The 23,201-nt window shown below is 40.4% G+C and overlaps 1 protein-coding gene across 3 annotated transcripts in view; it reads right to left on the reverse strand.

Moving 5' to 3' along the window:
• LOC128614110 (protein kinase C-binding protein NELL1-like) overlaps positions 1-23,201 on the reverse strand; it is a 213,726-nt gene that overhangs the window by 116,367 nt on the left and 74,158 nt on the right. For all 3 annotated transcript variants that reach the window (XM_053635404.1, XM_053635403.1, XM_053635402.1), the window contains exons 5-8: positions 20,251-20,347; positions 11,373-11,445; positions 7,974-8,056; positions 1,622-1,756 (exon numbers count right to left, since the gene is read on the reverse strand). In XM_053635404.1, the coding sequence (XP_053491379.1) occupies positions 1,622-1,756; positions 7,974-8,056; positions 11,373-11,445; positions 20,251-20,347 (388 nt within the window). The remainder of the gene's footprint in view (positions 1-1,621; positions 1,757-7,973; positions 8,057-11,372; positions 11,446-20,250; positions 20,348-23,201) is intronic.

Below are 23,201 nucleotides of genomic sequence, written 5' to 3' on the forward strand. Positions count from 1 at the left end.
GACACAGTTTAGAAAAGGCACACACTGGGGCCTGTAAGGACCCACAATTTACACTGCATTTTCAAGACAAAAACCAAGCCTTGAAGTCCAAAGAACTGTCTTTGTATCTACACTGTGGCGAGGCACAGATCAGGGCAAGGATATACAACAATTTCCAAGGCTTTGAGTGTTCCTAGGACAACAGTGGTGACAATAGTTTTGAACTGCAAGAAGCTTGGCACAACTTTGAACCTTCCTAGAGTTCTTCCTTAGGCTTCGGGGCAAGTCTCTGAATGTCCTTGAGTGGCCCAGCCAAAGCCCAGACTTAAACCCCATCAAACATCTGTGGAGAGACCTGAAGATGACAGTTCTCAGATGTTTGCCATCCAAAATGAGGGAGCTTGAGAGGATCTGTCATGAAAAATTGGACAAACTGCCCAAGTCCAGGTGAGCAAAGCTTGTAGAGATGTATCCAAGAAGACTTGCAGCTGTAATTGCTTTCAAAGGGGCTTCTGCAAAGTACTGAAAAAAGGGTCTGAATACTTTTGGGAATAAGATATTTCAGTTTTTGACACCCCCCCCCCCCCTCCTAATGATGCAGTGTGTGAGGCACGAGATAATCAGGTTTAGTCTTTTAGCTGGAGTGAGGTAAAGGCTATTCTTGCCGCTTCTAATGCAGCCCCACCACCCAGGCACCCCTGCAAAGAGCTCTTGTGCTGGAGAGAAACATTTCACTAAGCCACCCTCTCGCTCTTTCAGTGCCACTATTTGATTCTGTGGAATTCTCGCTGTCGGGCCCCTTGGCTACACCTACTCTCTATGATGCTATAGAGTCAACACCAGATGGTTTCATTATGCAGCATGAATGTTATCTAGTGGACCCACAGCCTGAGGATGAAGAGAGGGTGAGATTTGTCATCCCAGCAACATGGAGACATGAATGGAGGCTGCCCAGTCCAAACCTTGTGCCAAAGCCTCTCCTCATGCAAATTCCTGCATATTTTCTTTGTTTTTTTTTCACTTAGTATTAAAGGGACCTGTAGAACTAAATAACTCCCGGTAAAATATATCCATCCAGTCCGAAGTGACAGAATTCCACTATAACCTGGAGCAAAAAACCTGGTTTTGTGCTTTTTTCTTCAGAACACGCAGAACAATACAATGTACACAGCATTTTAAAAGGCTTGTCAGAAAATGCGCTTCTCAGGGGTTTAAGTATGTTACTGAGTTCCTTACAAACATACAGATTACCGGATTGTTACAGGCATGTGACATTACAACAAGCGCTTACCCTATAATAAAGGTCAAAAGAATCCATTTACATTAAAGATATGAGGTGTGCATTGTATGTATAGAACTTCTGGTGTGATGACCATGCATACATTATACGCAGATCGCTTAGCTCATGTTTATCAATCAGAAATACTACAGATGCCCTCCAGCAACATAGTTGTAAGTTGTCTTACACCATGTCATAGGAGCATAGTGAAGTTATAAAGAGACAGGTACCTTAATCAAAAGCAGTGAAGAAATAAAGACAGATCTTGGTAGTACACTTAGCTCTTACTCTAGAAGTATTATTATTTCTAATATTATTATTATTATTATTATTATTATTATTATTATTATTATTTCACCTTACCATGCAAGCGCAGGTTCTGCAGTTTTCTGGTTCAGTCCAGAGGTCTTTATCCCGATATACCACATCATTCACACTGCATGTCCTTTCACAGTGACAATTTTCCAACTGACCCAGCCTGGATTCAGCGTAGTTTAACTGCAACACACACCCAAACACACAGAAGTGAAGAGACAAAGGACAAACCCTCCTTAGCATTCCAGTTCAAAACAAATGCCAAATGATATTCCGCTCGTTTATTTTCTGCCCCAAAAATGGATGAACTTATTATAAAAGGTCTGACATTGAGATGATCAAACTCTCACATGCACTCTCTTCTTTTTTAACACCTGTTATTTTTAATTTGACAGCAACTGAGAGAATTTTAATTTCATCTCAGATTCACAAGCAGGTCTGTGTGTGTTGGGGGGCAACACTGTGAAACTCTTTAAACCAAATCAGAATATAGGTGGATGGAAGCTCTCCCATTCAGGTGATGATACTTCTTTATTTCAATGCTGGCCTCTGAATTTTCTCGGCGAGGAAACATCCATTCAATTTTGGATTGAGAGTGGATTACTCCTTTCAAGTTCCTGTGCTGCCTGCAGTCAAAGTGTTTTTTTATTGATCACTGGAAAGGTCTAACCGGAAGAAATATTATCTGGGCTGCACTTCAGGGCATTCCTGACCTTCACAAGTCTCAAGGTTATTCAACTCCTAGAGATAATATCGTTCTGAGTGTGCTCAAACATAAAAGGTATGACTGCTGAATATAGGTTAACAAAAAAGACAAGCATCCCATGTCATCAGTTTGTTAGGAGCTTCCAGTCATCACTGATGAAGTGCAGTGTAACACTAATATTTAAGAATAATTCCCACATGTCACGTGCAAGCAAAAGCCATCCAGTTTAGATGAAAAATTCAGGCATACATCAATCACTACACAGAAAAAGGTCCTTTTTTTGCATCTTAACACTTCTGCATGAAAATAAGAGCATCTGTAATAATATATTTGCACAGATATTTATCATTAATCGTGCGGATATTGACAACAACAGGTTCTCATATGTGACTAACCACTACAATGCAACTATATATCTATACACTATGCATCCTTTGTGTATATCCTTCCCCAGCAATTAATACAATACTGTTAATATATTTACAGACAAACAGAGTGATTTTGGCTAGTAAGAAAAGTTCCTTGTGTGATTCTAGCCATAATACTAAAAAACAACAACCCATAAAAAAAAAATGGAAACCATCATCAACATGAAGGGCACCCTCATGTCTGTGTTACCTTCTGGCTCTGACTTAACAATGGTTAAGTACATTGTCCTTAACAATTATAGGGCAATAAGCATACCTAATAATCTCTCCCTCTCTTTCCCTCTCTCTTTCTGTCGAGCTACACATGATACTAATACACTAATATTATGCTAATACACATGATATCACTAATATTAAACACTAATACACATGATATTATGCTAATTCCCAGTCCTAATAATCTTTTGTCTCCTTCTCTCCTTCTGCCGAGCCACACACGATTTTATGGAGATACTAGAGATCCTGATCCTTTCTGATCTCCAGACCTGCCTGATCCGTTTCGGATGTCCTGCCTCTGGATGGAGCTCTCATCTACTCCAATTCCAGACTGCTGGGACTACAGCTGCTCCTAAGGCCATACAGAATTCATATAAGTCAATAATGAACTTTTTCACAATATCTGTTGTTACCCAGATGAGGATGGGTTCCCTTCTGAGTCCGGTTCCTCTCAAGGTTTCTTCCTCTTAAAAACATCTTAGGGAGTTTTTCCTTGCCACCGTCGCCACTCAGTGGCTTGCTCAGTTGGGATAAATTCTGCTATACAAATAAAACTGAATTGAAAAATTGAATTGAATTGATACTCCTGAGATGCCAGTGATCCTGACCCCTTCTGCTCTCCAGACCTGCCTGATCCATTCTGATGCCCTACTTCTGGTTGGATTTCTCATCAATTGGAAGTCACACACTGCTGCTGAGGATGGCCCCCTACAGTGCAGCCTAAAGATAATTGAAATTACTGAGGATGGTACCACAATTGCCACAAACAGTTTTGCACTCAAGCCTCCATCAGTAAAATCATGCCATGGTCAGGTATAACTTGTGGCATAACGGGTGTCATGTGACAATAAAACTGCATCTGTAAATCACATCTTCAGCTTCTCTTTGTCTGAAGCGCAGATGCAATTTACAGGCATAGCCCAGTATGACAAAGCTACGCAACATCTCATTCCCTTCTCAGGGAACAGGGTTACATGCGTAACCCATCGTTCCCTTTCAAAAGGGAACTCAAGGGAGTGTTGTCCAGCAGAAAGATTATCTCTGAGAACCATATACAAGCTGGCCAATAAGGCCAAACTGTAATACCGAATGAATTTGTGCAGCGTAGACCACCCCGCCAAAGCACACACATCTTGTAAGGGTACCCCTTAGATAAAGCCTTTGAGGAGGCGACCACCCTAATGGAATTAGCCTCCAAACAGAGATGCGCTTCTTTGATGTAGCATCACCTCTGCTGTCACGCCAAGCAGACCAGCAACTGCTCCAAATTATGCCACTGGCCGAAACGGTGGACATAAGTACATGGAGCCCTCACTGGATACAGTAGGTGCAATCTTCTCCGTTCTGCTGTAAGGAATGGAGGAGGAGAGAAAGTCTGCAAAATTACTGGCTGGACAGCAGACGCAGGCACTTAGGAATTATCCGGCCTAGGATATAGGGAGGCCTTGGCTAATCCATGGGCAAAGTTAAGGCAGGAAGAGGCAACAGAGATGTCAGAGCCAGTCAAAAGAGCTACCTTTAGGGTCAGAGATTCTGTGAAGCTGACTCTAAGGGCTCGAATGGGGCACCTCACAGACCTTCCCCGAACACAGAAGGTCCCAGGATGGTATGTGTGGTCTGCAGATGGGCCTCAGACGTCTGACACCACACAGAAACCTTGAAGTTAGAGGATATTACCCCACACAGGCTCCATCAATGGGGGTGTGGCTGGCTGAAATGGCCACATAGACCCTAACTGTAGAAGTAGCCAACCCTGCTGAGAAATGTACTCCATGTACCGCTGAGAAATGTACTCCGGGACTGTAGCTATTGCTCAGTTACTGGGTCTCACTGGTCTTCCTCACACCACAATAAAAAAAGTTGCCACTGCATACAATTTCTCATGGATGGTGCTCTAGCATTTAACATGGTCTCTACAACCTCAGTTGAGAGACTGGAATCTATGAGCTGGTGCTCCTCAGGGGCCAGACTCGCAGTTTCCATAGTTCCGACTGAGGGTGATAAATCAAACTTCTGGCTTGAGCCAATTGATCCCTTTGAATGTGAATCTCCCAAGGAGTGCTGTCCAGCAGAGATATTATCTCCAAGAACCAAATTCAAGCAGGCCAATTTGGTGCTACTAGTAGCAGATGTACCATGATCTTAGCGAACTCTCGCTAGAGCCTGTGGGAGCAGAGTGACTGGGGAAAAGGCGTACAGATGAGACCTTGCCTCATCAGTGGCGAACCCTTCCACTTCCGCTTAGCCAAACCTCCGCCATATGGACTCACCCACTTGTGGATGGAGCCTCCAATCCCCAGGCCTCAGCCCCTGCCTCGACAGGATGTCTGCCCCCACATTCCAGTTGCCTGGAATGTACATTGCACTGACTGACAAAACTTCCCTCCACCAGAGAAGAATTGGTTGAGCCTGCGTGAACAGGGGGCGCAATCATAATCCTCCATGGTGGTTCATATATGAGACCACACTGTATTGTCTCACACATGGTGACCTCTCAACTGAGGAGAAGAATTTCAGTGCTAGGAGTATGTCTCACACTGCTAGGCAATTTATATGCCACACTAGATAAGGGCCGCTCCAGAAACCATGAAGGAAGCATTTGACATTACCATCTTGCGATAAGAGATGCCCATAGAGTGTGACCCGAGGCTAGAAACTGGGGACACCTCCAAGTTCTCAAAGCACATAGGCATCTCTGTGTGACACTGATTACTCTCAGAGATTTTGTCCTTGGACGAAACCCCCGACTTTAACTTCCACCACTGAATGGTCTCATGTGCAATGGGCCCAATGGTATGCTGATGCAGTCTCCATAGAGACTGGAGGGGATGGCCAGACCTAACTTTATCTTGCTCAATGTTGATAGGTTTGGCCCTAGGCGTGTTGGGGACAGACACACCCTCATGATATTCGAATCCCATATAACCCCTAGAAAAGTCACTCTTGATTGGAGAAGCAACTTTCCCTGAGGTTCAACCTGAGTCCCAAGTTCTTCACATGGGCGAGAACATCATATCATTGCGGAATTGCCAAATTCTTGGATCATGCTAGAATCAACCAATGGTCCAGCTAGTTTAGCACATGGATGCCCTGGAGTCACAAAGAAGCCAGGACGGGCATCCATGCACATCGTGAAGGTGCGAGGGGATAAAGCTAGATAAAGGAACAATCGATATTGATATGCATTGCTTCCAAATGCAAAACTCAGGAACTTCCTGTGACTGGACAGTGGAATATGGGACTTTTTTTTTCATAGCTCTATCGTCACAAACCAATCCTCAAACTGAGTCTGTGGAACGATAAGTTTGTGCATTTTATCTATCTATCTATCTATCTATCTATCTATCTATCTGTCTGTCTATCTATCTGTCTGTCTATCTATCTATCTATCTATCTATCTATCTAAATTCCTTCTATAAATGTGCATAGTCAAATAGTGAAGTTTTTACATGAAGTCTGTTCCCAAAAGGTACTCAACGTTGGGTGAGCTTCATGCTGTGCCTATATATAAATAGGAATGATTTTACCAGACTTCAGAAAAGCAGGCCTACAAATGCAGTATAACTCACAGTTCAACTTAGATCCGTTGTTTTTAAGTGATTTTTTAAAGTAGTAGTAAGAGTAGTCACAGCTATAATTATTGTCATTTATACTAGTTAATGAGAAAGTACAGTTCAGAAAGAAATTTTTTAAATAAGAGAATGTAATTTTTGTACCGTTCATTTCTAACATTTGGCAGAAGCCCTTATCCTTACATTTATCTCATTTATACAACTGAGCACTTGAGGGTTAAGGGCCTTGTTCAAGGGCCCAGCAGTGGCAGCTTGGACATGCTGCGATTTAAACTCACAAAGTTGCAGTCAATAGTCCAACATCTTAACCATTGAGCTACCACTTCTACTCCTGAATTTCCCAGATTCCAAAATCTCCAGCAAGTGGTGCAATTTACAAAGTCAAAAGGTATATAGAGCCATTTAAGTTTTTGTCATTAACACGATTGCAATTTGCTCATTTTTACGCTGTATTCAAAGCAGTTTGCCCACTTGTTAGGAATTTTATCTTTAACCGCTGACATGACACTGAAAAATTCAGTTGCAATAACTGCTGTAACACTAATGGGACAAACACTAAACTAGACTACACTAGTAGAGGTGATAATAGCACCAGAAGCAATGCACGCATTATGCAAATGCCTGCTGCATACACAGCACTCAAACTCCCACTTACATTCTAGGTTATTTTCTAGGAGGCAGCAGTGTCATTTCTAAATGATCAATATAATACCAATACCAAAGCTACCAGTTGTCCTTTTAGTAACCAAGGCTACTATCTGTAATACAAAACCTGCATCACCTCATTCAACATCAAACACTCACAACCAAAAATATGTCAATGGATAGGATCAGAAAATGCCAAACAGGCATTTGGAGGACCACTGCTCCATGCTTTCCTAATCTTAAACACTGCAAATTTAAAGACGGCAGGACATCATTTCGCCCAACGAGTTCTGGTTCAGCCAAAAGCCAGTGAGCTTATTTTTTATACTTGACATAAAACGACCTACAAAGCAGAAAGGAATGATGCCTGGCTGATTAAAATGGAGAACGTTCCTCATTTCAGGACCTTTTTCACGGGCTGATGCATTTTCAACAGCCAGGTGAGGAGCTTTCTGCAGAGAGGAATCAGAAAAAGGACATTGAGACGCTCGACACAGCTGCATGACTCTCTCTATCACCTTCTGTGAGTCAGTTAGGTAAGAGTGTAAGAAATGATTGAGTGTACAGCCACGAACAGAAATGCACTGTGTGGAGCAGAACATTAAAATAAATAAATAAATAAATAAATAAATAAATAAATAAAAACAACAATAATAATAATAATTTAAAGAAATTACATCTAACAAAAATTGCTAGTTGGTTCAAAGTGCTCCTGGAACTAATGGCTCTTAATAACATTGTTACCAATTCTGATACAGCATAATATTCATTGGTTTTTGAGAGAGAGTGAGAGAGAGAGAAAGAGAGAGAGATGGAAGGGAAGGAAGCCTCACCTTCAATGTCATTTTAGCCAAAAGCTCCTGCAGATCCATTATTCCTTGCACGAGGCTGAGAAAATCACTGCATGTTGGACATGCTTAAAGAAGACACAGACGCAGAAGAAGAGAAGGGGCAAGAAGAGGAAAAATAGAAAGAAAGAGAATTACAGACAAGTCACAAGGTTAAGGTACCAGATTTAAAACATTTTGAATGTAAAACTACCATTCAGAAATTTGCACACACAAGAAGTCTCAAGTTTGTAAAGACATACAGTTTCCATTTATTTCTAGGACTAGGACATGATGTAAGAGGTATATATCCTATGTATGTCCATGTATACACATCTGAATGAACCGCATCTATGCTTGGGAAACACTGGGGAAAAAATATACAGCTGCAGGGCTGCAGAAAAATAAAGTCTATTTTCATTCACAAATTAAAACAACGCATACCAAACCTTACTCGCTTCCTGGACCAGACGCCCTGTGGAACCTTCTGGTAAGATTTCGATCTTTTGTGTAATAGCCTGAGTAAGCAATGTTTCCCATATCAAAGAACCTGTTATTTGCAGTCGAGAACAAGAACCATCAAGCACTATTTTATTAGGATTTACTACAGTTTGGGGGCTTGTTATATTCCAGAAACATAAAATAAAAATGTTAGTTGACACACTATCAGAAGTTACTATAAAGCTGGGACACACTCGGCGTCCTCCCAGAGATATTCTGCCCTGAGCAGAGCATGCAGTCTGTGTGAAGGGGTCAATAAATGAAAGCATATTTCTTTTGTTTGGACAGAAATGTGGTTTTATTTTGGAGCTCAGTAAGCCAGTGTTTAGGCCAGGCTACCGGGGAAAAAGACGAATAGTGCATTTCTTTTAAATACACCATATATCCAATATACTGAAGGGTTCAGTGCAGAACAGGCAACGGTCCTTTAAAACTCAACGTTAAAGTAAAAATTTTGAGGTTTTTTTTGTTGTTAGTTAGTTTGTTTATTTCATCCTGCTGGATCCTGGTCCCTATGCACACAACCAGTCTGAAGATATTATTCATTTATTTACTTAATTTTTTGCTGTATCCCTGCAGTGGATTCAAGTATTCTTTAAAAAGCCTCTGAATTTACATCCAGACGCCTCAGCCTCTGGTGTTACAGCTCTGAGCGCTACACTTAATGGCTGGTTTGAGGAGACTGGAAAGCAGACAGTTATGCCCAATTGAAACCGAACTGAAAGAGTGAAAAGGAGAGATGGAGTGAAAACTCAGGGTCGATTCACTCCGGCAAAAACGGGTCGTTTCACTTGGTTTGAGACATGAAAATATGAAAGCTGCACTTTTGGTTTTTTTGGTGTGTTTTTATTTTGCCTCAGAATAATGTATTGATTTTGTTGACACTCAACTCTCTCTCTCTCTCTCTCTCTCTCTCTCACCATTTCTTTCCCTGCCTCATAGTAAAACCTTTTTTATCAAGGCAGGACAAATATTAGCTTAATAGAATATTCCTATATTTATTAATTAAAGACTCAGTGGTATTAAGGCAGCTAGATAGTAATATCAATGAAATAAATCAAGTATATAAAACAAAATCAGTGAATATATGTACACTGAGCTGACAGTTTATTGGATATAAACGGGGCAGTGGTGGCTTAGCGGTTAAGGCTCTGGGTTAATGGTCGGAAGGTCGGGTTCAAGCCCCCACACTGCCAAGCTGCCACTGTTGGGCCCTTAACCCTCTCTGCTCCAGGGTCTGACCCTAGCATGCTGGGGCATGTGAAGAAAAAAACTAATTTCACTGTGCTGTAATGTATATGTGACCAATAAAGACTCATTATTATTATATATAGATATTATGATATTGGAAAGCAGCATGGCATACACAGTTTACATCTTAACGATGCTGTATGCAGCTTGTGTTACAAAGACGGCGGTACAATGCTGTGTTTTGTTTTGTTTCCTACTTTCAGGAATCCTTGAGTACAACATGTGATTCAGCCCTTTAGGTATTGTAATACAACTCCACTCGACCTTGTGATTGATTGATTTAACCTCCGCACTCTCACTAAAGATCCCTCAACACAATTATCTCCCATTCTTAATGGGCTTATATATATATATATATATATATATATATATATATATATATATATATATATATATTCAAGAATTTCTTCAAGAACATGCATGAACAGTGAGTGATTAGCAAACGGGTTGCACATGAGATATAATTTAAGCACTTGTCTGCATTATGGGGTGCTATTCATTATAATAAATCTCTAATCGCCAGTAAATTAGCCTGCTGCATGGACATGCCTGAATTAGCCGGAAAGCTCAGTGGAAACTGTATGCACAGTATACTTTCAAGCTAGCATACTAGCATATTTTTTGTCTCATAGGGCTAAGCTCTATACTTTGGCACTGAGCCTAGGTATAGTGACAAGAGACCAAGTATATTTTGTGCATTAATAAAAATAAAAAGAGTGAGAAAGAATGCAGAGAGGAGGAAAAGGCTGAGCAACAACAAAAACATACATAGTAATTTATGCAACTGTGGCTCTATGAACACTTGTGCATGCTGAAACACAAGCCTTTGTACTTATTTGATAGAAATATTCAGCGCTTCTCACCAGTTCCAGGTCATGATTTGCCCAAAATAAATGACACATTATTTTTCATCACTTTTACAGAAAACTTCACAGGTTAAAGATGTAGCGAGTCAACCTGTCGCGTGCAAGAGCTTTAAACCCATTTAACCATCACCAACAAACCCGGCTGTCTAGATTACACCAATGTTGTTTATAAAACTGTAACATAGACTTAATCATGCAGCTGATGGACTTAAACGAAATGAAACAATCGCGCCTGTTTGCGACGCACCTAACACTTCTTGGTCTTGACTCGACTGCTTGTAATAAACCATTTTAATTTAGTCATGCAGTGCATTTTTCAAGCAGCAGCCTGTAAAAAAACGAAACAAAAAAAAAACAGCAGAGAAACTTTGGGAACTCCTTCAGCCGCCTCAGACCGTTTAACATTCGCCGCCCGCTTAATCATTTCCAATGATTAGAAGCCACACTTGGCTCACTCTTGTATTTATTGGGCGTTGAAAACATTCATCTGTAATGTTTACTAATAAACGTGCAGGGTTTTTAAAAAAAAAAAAAAAAACTCTTGCATAACAGTCATAATTCCATCGAGAGAGAGAGAGAAGGGAGATGTTGATTTCAGTGTTTGTCGTTTAATTTGCACAGAATCAACGCAGGAACAGATTGCTGCACCTTTAAGCTATTCGCAGTAATAATTATGGAGCGAAGTGATTTTTGTTTTTCATTAAAACTTAGCTGCCTAAACAACACGGTTAGCGATAGGGGAGAGAAATCTGAGCTTGTAATTGATGTAAACCCCAAATCCACTTACTGCGATTAAGGCTGGGACACTGCATAATGTAGCCATTTGAAGCAAAAACAAACTGGACATCTTGCATAGAGCCCTGCAGAGACAGTGAGACAGAAAGACAGACAAAGGATTAACTCATTTACATAATTTTTTCCCCCTAATATAAATTTTAAAAGTTGTTTTCGCTGAGGATGATAGCATAAAAATGCTATGAGGAATAAGTCGCTAAGCGCCGACAATTAATGCGGAAACGTAAAAGCATCTGCACGTGCGAGAAGATGGCCGACTTGATGGATTTTCTCTTCAGTAAACACACTGAGCTCAAATACCGATGTGATCTGTGATAAAGCGACTGATTTCTTTGTCTGCAACCTACAAAATGGTGGAAAGGTCAATAATAATAAGGGGGAATGTATCTTAATTAAATCATTTGATTTATTGGCAGCAACAAATATTTCTCTTTATTTCTCTCTCCATGCCTGAGTGTTTTGTTCAATGATCAATGAGGCGAATGCACAAAAGCGGCCATTCGTTCACCAGATGGAAGCAGAAACAGAATTATATCGTTACGCTTCCTGATTTCTGTCCTGTCTCCGCCCCTGTATTGACATTGGTTGTTTCCCTTAAGTGTCATTGTTGTACTCACCCTTTATTTTGTTTAGCATTTAAACCCTCGTGTCTCTTTGTTTCTTGAGTTGCGAAGTATTGAGTGTATTCATCTTACCAAGCCTTTTTATATTGTTCTCATGTCTGGTTGTTTGGATCTCAATTCTTGTTTCTTGTTTAGTGCTTATTAGCCTTGCCTAATTCATGTCAGTTTGCCATTCTGACCCTTTTGCCTGTTCTGACCCCGCCATGTTTCACGATTTGGATTTGTCTGCCTTTCTCTCCTTTAATAAAGCTCTTATCTGCACTTATATTTGTCCTAACCTCCATTACATTACAATGGGTAATAAAAATAAGTAACGATGTAACAATTATGGTTTTGCGGTCTCTCCGCATGGCTAGATTCAAAATATCATAGCACTTTATTAAACAGTATGTCAAAAAAAAAGGATACTGCAATGTGGTTCACACAAATTCACGACACATTACAACAGCGGAAATAGCTTAGCATAAAATATTTAGCTATCCAGAATAACATCATGCACTTACAATTACAAGGGAAAGTTACAGAAAGACTAGGCAATAATCAAAAACCTGAAATGAGTTAAAGGGTCAAGCGAAGGGGCAAATGGGCATAATCAAGGCAATTCAAACGAGCAGAGAATCAAACAGACTGGTAATGGGGTCAGTCAGCTACCATGGAGGTTGACTGAGAATTATGGGTAAAGTACAGAATTTCAACTACTTGAAGTTTTGATACTCAGTGATTTACAGGACACTCTGAATGGAAAAACAAGGGCAATAAAAAAAGCCATAAATCAAATTTATTTTATTGAATTAAATGTCGACACTACAAAACTCTTTGATATAAAAAAGCTAATGATATTAGTAAAAGTATTATCAAAAATATTCCCTACAGGGGTGTATGAATTTCACTGAGTCAACTGAGTCAAACAGCAGTATTTCAAGCTACAGAATATTGTGCATACTCATACACACACACACACACACACACACACACACACACACACACACACACACACGCACACACGCACGCACGCACGCACACACACACACCCACACACATCACATGCTTGTGTATGTCTAGGGCATATGGTAATGGGTTACTCCGTTTTTAAAAGTGTAAATGTATTTTATATGTGTTCCTTGCTGGAATATGTAATATAGTAAACACATTTTCATTACCCAACTTTTTTGTGCCCACAGGATTACTGCTCTTCCGCCAACCTTGCCAACATGCCTAACACAACCAAAACCCTACAGGCCTCCCCAGGCTGTAGCGAGCCCCACTGGCACTGTTAATGCATGCTCAGCGCCAGTGGATCCATATGTTTTTCTCCAGTGAATATTATTTGTTATATATTATTAAAGCTAAACGTGCAGACTTTCAGCTTTAACTTGAGGGTGTTTCCACCAAAATCAGGTGATTTCCCAGCTTCCTGGAGCTAAAACCCAGCTTCCCTAACTCTCAATGGGCACAAAGTGGATGAGGACCCTGTAAGATGTTTTTAAAGTTTTTAAACAATATTAATAATATAGTTCAACATTTTATAAGACATGACAATGAGTTTAGCCAAGGAATAAACAAAGCCTCTGAGCAGGTCCTCTGGAGTTAGCCGACCCATTTACTGCACTACAAATACGGATGGCGTACCCATTCCCTCACCAAAAGCTGTGATACTGTAAATACATTCTTTGTTATAATAGTCCTTTTTATCAACTACCTGGTATTTCAATACATTTGGTGATTTGTGATCTCAACATTTTCTTCTGCAGAATCTCCTACTGAATTTCCCGTTTCACAACCATGCAAACCTACGTCTTCATCAGCTGTTTTTAAATATGCCCTCACTGTTTTTATACCATCATGACTTACTAAAATTTTGCAATTTGTTATTGGTTTTGAAGCCAGTATTTACTTATGAAGCCTCATCCCTTTCTGGCAATGGCCCATAATCTGCTGGGTAAATACCGTGGGTGTTGGGTAATGAGTAAGGATTAAGGATTAAGGCACACAGGCTCAAAACCTGGGTGAGCTATAATGGCATTTGAGTAATGGCTTATAATGCATCCAAGAATGTCTAAGAGCTGCTTACACAACACGATATGCCTCACCATTCTGCTTAGTACCAGGATAGTTCAGCACAAAATCTGGTTGCCTCTGCCAGGAGGTTAAGACTTGCCAATATACAGTATATTGCCAAGTCTATGCCAAGTCTGATCCTCCTGGCAGAGGCAACCAGGTTTTGTGCTGAACTATCCTGGTACTAAGCAGAATTCCTAATGTCAGCCATGTTCACAAGAATAATTTTGATTGCAAATGTACAAAATAAATTATTTATATTCAGTCATGTGTATTCAGTTGGGATTCAATCCAGAGACTAACATTCATGGTCATCGTCTTGTTGAATGCTCAGTATAGGTTCAATCGATGTTCTCAATGACCATCTTAGTCTCTGGATTGAATCCCTACTGAATACACATGACTGAATATAAATCATTTATTTTGTACAGTTGCAATCAAAATTATTCAACCCCCATTGCAAATCAGGTTTATTGCGAAAATTTACAGACTTTCAGCTGTTTGCGATGAACCAATCAAACAAAAGCAATTGAAATAGTTTGACACAATGAATACTTCAAGTGGTTTCCCCAAATTCAACTGAAAGTGCAAATTGTAATGATTTCTCCAGTCTCAACATTATTCAACCCCCTGAATAGAATCCCTCACAACAGCACAGATATGCAAAACAGGTGTTGTCTCAAGCACACCCAATGCGAAACTAATCAAGGGCTTCATTAGCTGGCATTGTCACAAACCCGCTTTACAGAAATCTGACTGAGATTTAGATTTAGATCCCTAACGAGAAAGGTGAGGAAATACTACGTGAGAAACATGAGGAACCAGACTCAAAATGTAATGCATCCTCTTCTAGGTGACAGAAGACAAACTCATATTGCAAAAACATATATATATATATATATATATATATATATATATATATATATATATATATATATATATATATATATATATATATTCAACAAACATCCTTAGTTACTAGGGAGCAGATGTGTCTACATTCCACATTTACAGCACCAATTACACACCTGAAAACATACTCAGATCGAGTAATCGAGTTTACCTCTTCATACCTTATGCTGTCAGAATGTCCCAGTAATTGAGTTTGCAGATTAATAATTTGACTGTGAGGAACAAAACATGCACACACAAAAAAAAGCAATTCCAAGATTATGTCCTGCCAATGTGTGTAAATATTTGCTTTCTGAGATATTTCTAATCAGAAATCCCACCTGCATTAAATGTACCTCACTGTTCCATGTCTTCAGGTCTTGCCTATAATAATCATAGTTATATATAATAATTATATATAATTTGTTGAGAAATTGTTTATTCAAGTTTTTTTTTTTTTATAACATTGTACCATCTACAATTACCATCTGCAATTACTATACAGAATGTTTTATTTTTATCCAGAATCTGTGTTTTCTTTCTAATTTATTAACACATTTGTGGCAAATTTTGGTATTCCCTCATGACTAATTTTGTTTCCACCCCCACTGTACCTTTAAACTGCTGGCTAAAAGACAGACCAGAAACCATAAACATAATCAAATAATAATAAAATATATCTAACGCTTCAAATCCTCAAGCATTACATTCTAAGCAATGCTTCAATCATTAAACAGGGAACAAAACATTGACAACAAACAACAGCTGTATTGACATTTGAATAAAATATATGGTATTACAGTAATTTAAAAATTCATACAAAAAAAAAATTATATATAAAAAAATCTATATATTCAGAGATTTCAAGTGTACAGTAGCAATTCTCCCACAACTCTCATTTTTCCCCTCACTATATTAGTATTATTGAACAATAATAATGCACAACTGAGAGCGTATTAGATAAAGTATAACATAAAAACAGTTCCTGGTTGAACCGTGTAAGCACAATTAGAATTTCATTCAACCTTTCACTGAAGCATGCAGCTTCTCTACACGTCTTTAGAGAAAAGAAAATGTGGTCTATTATTAAAGCTCAGACGAAGGCTTTGCTCTGCTGGAGTATATCAGAGTGTAGAAGATTATTTCGAAATGCTTTCATTATTTCATGCTTACGTAAAGTGCTTTAATAGTTTCCAGAGTTATGTGGGTTTCGACAAAGCAGCAACTAGACAGTAATCAGTCGCTTTATTGAGCTTGTTCAACAAATTATAACGGCTAGTCCCAGCTACTCTCAGACTCTCTGCACACAGTGTTACATAGACCATCTGATGTGTGTTGTGTAGTAAAATGGTCATAGCTTGTGTTCACAGAAGCTTGTCAGTTACACTCAATGAGCTTAATGCTAGTTAAACGATTACCTACTCTACACATTGCAACCGTACTGAGCCTTTCGTGTACCACTTTGTTTCACAGTCTTTTTCTGGTGGAAGGCTACTATGACGCTTGCTCTAACATAGATATATTAAAACTGCACCTCCCCTACCACCTGTGCCACTGTCCAACAAAAACAAACTTAGCAATAAGAAACTTAAACTACTACAGTACTAAGCTACGTACATAATAAAACAGCCAGAGTCATTGCATTTGTCCAGGGCTAGTTGGTCCTTTTACATCAGGCAAATTACCCCTTTCTGCAAAAGCAGGGTATTCCTGTCCATAATGAGTAGGGAAACCGGTCCATGATGACAACCTGAAGTCTTGCAACTAAGCGTCCTCCTCAGATGCCCTAGTGTCTTTCTGATAAATAAGACTGAGAACAAAGCCATCCTTTCCATCCGGAAAGCAGGGCATGTTTTAAAAAGTGATACCAAAAAGTGATGCCAAAAATAAAACTGTTAAAAAGTGCACACCTAATACAGTCTTGTCAGTGACTAATACCTGTTATTGGCTCATTTAGTACACTACACAATGTAGTGCTGTGAATAATTTAAAAAACATGTCAGGGGAATTAAATTATTCTAAAACATGGTATTCAAGAGCTGCTGTGAGTCACACACACTCACACACAAACACACACACACACACACACAACAAAAGTTATAAAAGTCATTCTGAGGTTTAATTTGTTAAGAATTTATTCTTTTTCACCTGGTACTATGCAATATCGTGGAAGTCATGGTATGGACAAGAATAATAATTTTAGAACACCTATTGAGAAGATGTTGATAGCAGCAGGCAAGTAACTTTCTTCTAAAGCTTTCTTCAAAATACTTGGGTCTTCCAAACTGCATATAACTATAAAAAAATAGTAGGTCTATATCCCTACCCAAATTCCTACACCTTTCACTTGATTTTGATGTAAATATCCTCAAATTAAAGCTGAAAGTGTGCACTTTAAAAAAAAATAAAAAAATCTTACATTCATTATTTAATTTTAACTCCTTTATACTGTGGTAGACAGCCAAAATAACAATAACCATGTCAATGTACAAATATTAATGGACCTGAATGTATATACACTGATATATGTATCTACACTGATGGACCTGAATGTATATACACCTGCCTAATATTGTGTAGGTCCCCCTTGTGCCTCCAAAACAGCTGTGGCCCATCGAGGCATGGACTCCACAAGATGTCTGAAGGTGTGCTGTGATATCTGGCACCGAGTCCTGTACGTTGCGAGGTGGGGTCTCCATGGATCAGACTTGTTTGTCCAGCACATCCCACACATGCTCGATCAGCTTGAGGGGAATTTGGAGGCCAAATCAACAACCTGAACTCTTTGTCATGTTCCTCAAACCATTCCTGAACAATTATTACAATGTGGCAGGGTGCATTATCCTGCTGAAAGGGGCCACTACTATTAGGGAACACTGTTGCCATGAAGGGATGTTACTTTGACACATACCACCTACCTAAAAATTGTTGCAGTTTAGGTAGGTGGTACGTATAACATCCACATGAATGCCCGGACCCAAACTTGCAGCAGAACATTGCCCAGAGCATCACACTGCCTCTGCCAGCTTGCATTCTTCCCATAGTGCATCCTTGTGCCATCTTTTCCCTAGGTAAGTGATGCACATGCACCTGGCCATCCACATGAAGTAAAAGAAAACATGATTCATCAGACCAGGACACCTTCTTCCACTGTTCCATGGGTCCAGTTCTGATACTTATGTGTCCATTGTAGGTGCTTTCTGTGGTGGACTGGGGTCAGCATGGGCACTCTGACCGGTCTGCAGCTATGCAGCCCCATATGCAGCAAGTTGCAATGCACTGTGTGTTCTGAGACCATTCTATCACAGCCAGCATTAATTTTTTCAACAATTTGTGCTACAGTAGCTCTTGTGTGGGATTGGACCAGACAGGCTAGCCTTCACTCTGCACATGCATCAGTGAGCCTTGGGCGCCCATGACCCTGTCGCCGGTTCACTGGTTGTCCTTCCTTGGATCACTTTTGTAGGTAGTAACCACTACATACCGGGAACACCCCTCAAGCCCATCCTATTGACGTTTGCCTTTTCATTTCTCTTGTTCCATTTTCCTTGTCATTTTGATGCATCAATCTTTCTTTTGTTTGGGTTATTCCTTCCTTCCTTCCTCCACCGTTTGTTGTCTGCAGATTTTCCCAACAGTAATTAAAAAGCAAGGCAGTACTATGCTAGTGGTCTTTTATCAGCACAGACTCCAGATTTGGTGCTGCTGAATATCCAGCAAAAAAAATTAAGTTATGTAGTGTTACTGTAAATACTTGTATACAGGTATTTATATTTAGGAACAAGGCTATGATTTGAAGCTCTACACTATGTTGTCAGTAGCTTATTTTTCTGAGCTGTGTTCCACATCACATGCTACTCCCTATTGTCCACACTGGTGACTCTGGAGCATTATGCAGCACACTAACAAAGACTAACTAGCCATCTTTTAGACCATAAACATTAGCTCTAGAAGTAAACCCAGGATCACTGGTCTGGAACAGCAACCCTAAGACTTTAGTTGCACCTCCTTTGCAGTTCCTCAGTTTCCAATATTAGGCTCACAACCACAGAGACAATATGAGATACAGTTCCTTCTACTAATATTGGCACCCTTGGTAAATATGAGCAAAGAAGGCTGTGAAAAATTGTCTTGATTGTTGAACCTTTTGATCTTTGGTTTAAAATACTCTGCTCTCATGAATATATGGAAATGTTATGAATCAACCTGGAATTGGACGTGTGTCTATATTGTCTCAATGTACTGTGAAGAGGATGGTTCGGGTGGCCAAAAAATCTCCAAGGCTCACAGCTGGAGAATTATAGAAGTTAGTTGGGTCTTGGGGTCAGAACGTCTCCAAAACTACAATCCGAAGTTGTCTGGAATGGTTTCCAGAAAAAAAAAGCCTCTACTCTCTACTCTACTCTCATTAAAAAACAAACTCAAGCATCTTCAGTTTGCCAGACACTACTGGAACTACAAATGGGATCAGGTTCTATGATCAGGATGAACTGAAGAGTAGAGTCCACCAGTGTCCACTCAGATCCCTTGCCATGAATTCTCCAACCTCATCAGGCATTATAGGAGAAGACTCAGAGCTGTTATCTTGGCGAAGGGAGCTAGCTAAAAGGGTGCCAGAAAGTCAGACTCCAACATAGCCTCAAGTAATGCCTGTTCCTAAAAACCCTGTGCCTTCTCTAAATTCTCTTAAAACATATAGTACTCTGGACATGTGATCATGTCTTCATTCATGGAGAACCTGTGGCATGTGAAGTGATCAATGTACACAATATACAATATACACAGTGGATAGCAATGACCAACATACACCATGTTGTAATTGTTTAAAAAAAAAAAAAGGCCATAGATGTCAGGCATTTTAGCCGACTTTGGAGCTCTATTTCTGACTAAAATGACACTCTCGTCTGCTTGCCCTCTCACCTCACTCTCATTGTAAACATGCTTGTGGACCAGTGCTCTGACTATGAGTGCTAGTATGTTCTTTTAATATATATTATATATTATATATTCTTTAATATATACTATATATATTAATGTATATAGTCACACAGATCACAAAAATATATGCATATACAATTTCTATATAGCATGTACACTACACACTGGCATAGGTTACTGTTTCCCTTTTGGACGCTATATTGGTAACTCCATGATGGCAAAGACTGTATAAGAGACAATGGCGGAAGTGTGTCTTCTATATATTTTAATCTATGTTCTAACAGAAGCTCTATATACTACGCTACACAGTTCTGGAATGAAGCATTTAGAATTTTTAAAAAGTGAATTATGAAGCTTTACCTTGAAGAGTCCCTGTCTGTGGCTGCGTTGTCCGAGCCAAATCCCACTTCCTGCAGTCAAATCCATCTCAGAAGGTTCTATCACTCTCTCATATATCCTGGCAATCAAACACACAGACACACACACACAGACGGTTAAAATAACCTTCCTTCCTACAGCTTATGTGGCAAATGAAGAAAAACACCATTTTTCCCTGTTTACTGCTGATGCAACTGTCAACCATCAATCTCTTCAATGGAACTTTTGATCAGCATGAGAGGCAAAGTTTCATTTTCACACACACACACACACACACCTGATGTGACAGGAATAGTGATCAAATAAGTGTAAATAAGAAATTCAATAGCAAAGGATAAATGTGTTTATGCGTCAGGTTTTCCTTGCTCCTTCCCTCAGATGAAATAGAATTCAGAGCTGAAAAAGTAAACATGTTCTCTCTCTCTCTCTCTCTCTCTCTCTCTCTCAGAACTCTATGAGAGGGAGGGGGTATTAATACCTTGTTCATGCTGACTGCCTGTAAAAAAAAAAATCACCAAGACATGGAGGACAAAGCAGAAATCAATGTTTCACCTGCCAGCTCTCAGCCTTACAGCTCACCGAATCCTTCTGTAAATCCTCCAACCAAACCAGACAGCAGAAACACATGCTCAAACAGGCAGTGCCCACTTTTGTAAAGGAGAACCATATACTTATGGGTTACACATGTAACCCTGTTCCCAGAGAAGGGAACGAGACGTTGCATGAGCTTAATGCTGTGGGACCGCCGTCGCGTGTCACCAGTATCTGAAGTCTGTGTAAAATCACGCCAATTTATAGGCTTGCCATAACGTGGCATTTCGTATGTCACATGACTATAAATGGCATCTGTAAACCACGTCATCAGGTTCTCTTTGTCTGAAGTGAAGACACAATTTACAAGCATACCCCAGTATGACAAAGCTATGCAGCATCTCGTTCCCTTCTCAGGGAACAGGGTTACATGTGTAACCCAGACGTTCTCTTTCAAAGGGAACTCAACTTTGCATGAGCTTAATGCTGTGGGAACGAGTATACCCACTCCGTCATACTGAGGATATGCTCTGTCCAAAAAGGTTTGCGCCTGAGTGTCACTGCAAGACACTCAAGCCCGGGGTGGAATCCATGTCCGAAGTGTAATACCAAATGAATAGCATAGACCACCCCACCGCAGCATACACATCTTGTAAAGGTACCCCTTTAGATAATGTCTTCTAGGAGGCAACCCCCTAATGGAATGAGCCCTTATGCCAAGAAACACAGCGAGACCACACACCTCGTAAGCATTGGAGATTGCTTCCACTATCCAATTAGAGATGTGCTGCTTTGACACAGCATCACCTCTACTGTCACTGCCAAAGCAGACCAGAAACTGCTCCGACTTACGCCACTGGCAAGAGCGGTGGAGGTACCTACAAAGACTCCTTACTGAACACAGTAGGTTTAATTTCTCTTGCTCCGGTGTAAGGAATGGAGGTAACCGTTTTCTATGGTAGACAAAGGCCATGGAGGTACATTTGGCAGTAGTTTCCACACTGCTAGATGGTCTTTTTGTGATGTTAGCCTTTCCACATTTTGTTGGCGGAAAGCATCAGATTTTCGTTGCCCTGTGACAGCTCACTGAGCAGAGAAAACTGAAAACTTGGGACGACACTGATGGGTCTCATCCCCTGATACCTCCCTCCATGGCCCATCAGGACTGCTTCTTTGAGTTTTTAGCACTGACTATCATCCTTAAATCAAGCCTACCAGCAGGCTGCAACTGTGGCCATCAGGTCCCCCTGGCTTTCTGCAGGGGGAGGCAAGCTGCCAAACCCATCTTCTGTGCCTCCTTCCCTCACTTGTGGATGCCATGGCAAACTAGACATGATTGGGAAGGATCTGGCTGAACACCACTGTTCTGCTGTTTTGCCTCCCGAAATCTGTCGACGATGGAGTTAACCGTGCTGCCGAACAGGCTGGAAGGTGTAACGGGGCATCCAGAAGGGAGATTTCATCTTTATCCCCCATGCCCAAGAGTTTGGTCCACAGGTGCCTCTATGCCATGACTGGCTGATATGGCAGGCTGATATGGTGGGGCAATTACTTGGTCGCACGAAGAGACAAATCCATGGCCTGGCTAAGCTCTGCCACTGCCTCTGGTCCAATTCCCTCCCCACTGTCAAGCTCATTCAGCAGGTCTGCCTGGTAGGCCTGCAATACTGCCATTGTATGCAGAGACCCACAAGCCAGACCCGCTGCCGCATAGGCTTTGCAAACCAACACTGAGGTGGCCTTACACAGCTTGGATGAGAAAGCCGGCCCCCCCAATTTCCCCCTAAGCTCGCAAGCACCTCCTCCACCTTCAACATAGCAAAATAAGAGTATTGTTTATTCCCCACGATGGCCAAATAATCAGATGCTGTGGGGTTATAAACACCAGCAGCGTTTTTCTTCAGTTGCTCATCCAGATCCACATGGAACTCTCAGGATCTGAGCCGGCTGGCTGCCTTGACAGCGGCCAGCCAGGAGCCCTGAGGTTCCGAAACCCATCTCCCTTTGTCTGAGAAGAGAGAGAGCAGAGAGCGGAGCTGCTTCATCGTAAAGCATTCACAATGAGTAATTGTGGGCTGACTTCACAGCCCCCTCAAGGGCTGCTGCAGCATGGTCCACTCCCAGACACTTCACATCACCTTCTGTAATATAACGAGAGTAGGGAGTAACACACTTTCTGAATTTCTCTATTTTATATATATATATATATATATATATATACATATATATATATATATATATATATATATATATATATATATATATATATATATATATATATATATATATATGTGTGTGTGTGTGTGTGTGTGTGTGTGTGCTTTTTTTTAAAGAAAAGCAGGAAAATAGTGAGAAAGTGGAGAGTTCTTGCAATGTTTGTTCACACAGACAACAGACATGCG

The sequence above is a fragment of the Ictalurus furcatus genome, chromosome 10 (assembly GCF_023375685.1).
Source record: "Ictalurus furcatus strain D&B chromosome 10, Billie_1.0, whole genome shotgun sequence".
Classification (NCBI taxonomy): Eukaryota; Metazoa; Chordata; class Actinopteri; order Siluriformes; family Ictaluridae; genus Ictalurus; species Ictalurus furcatus.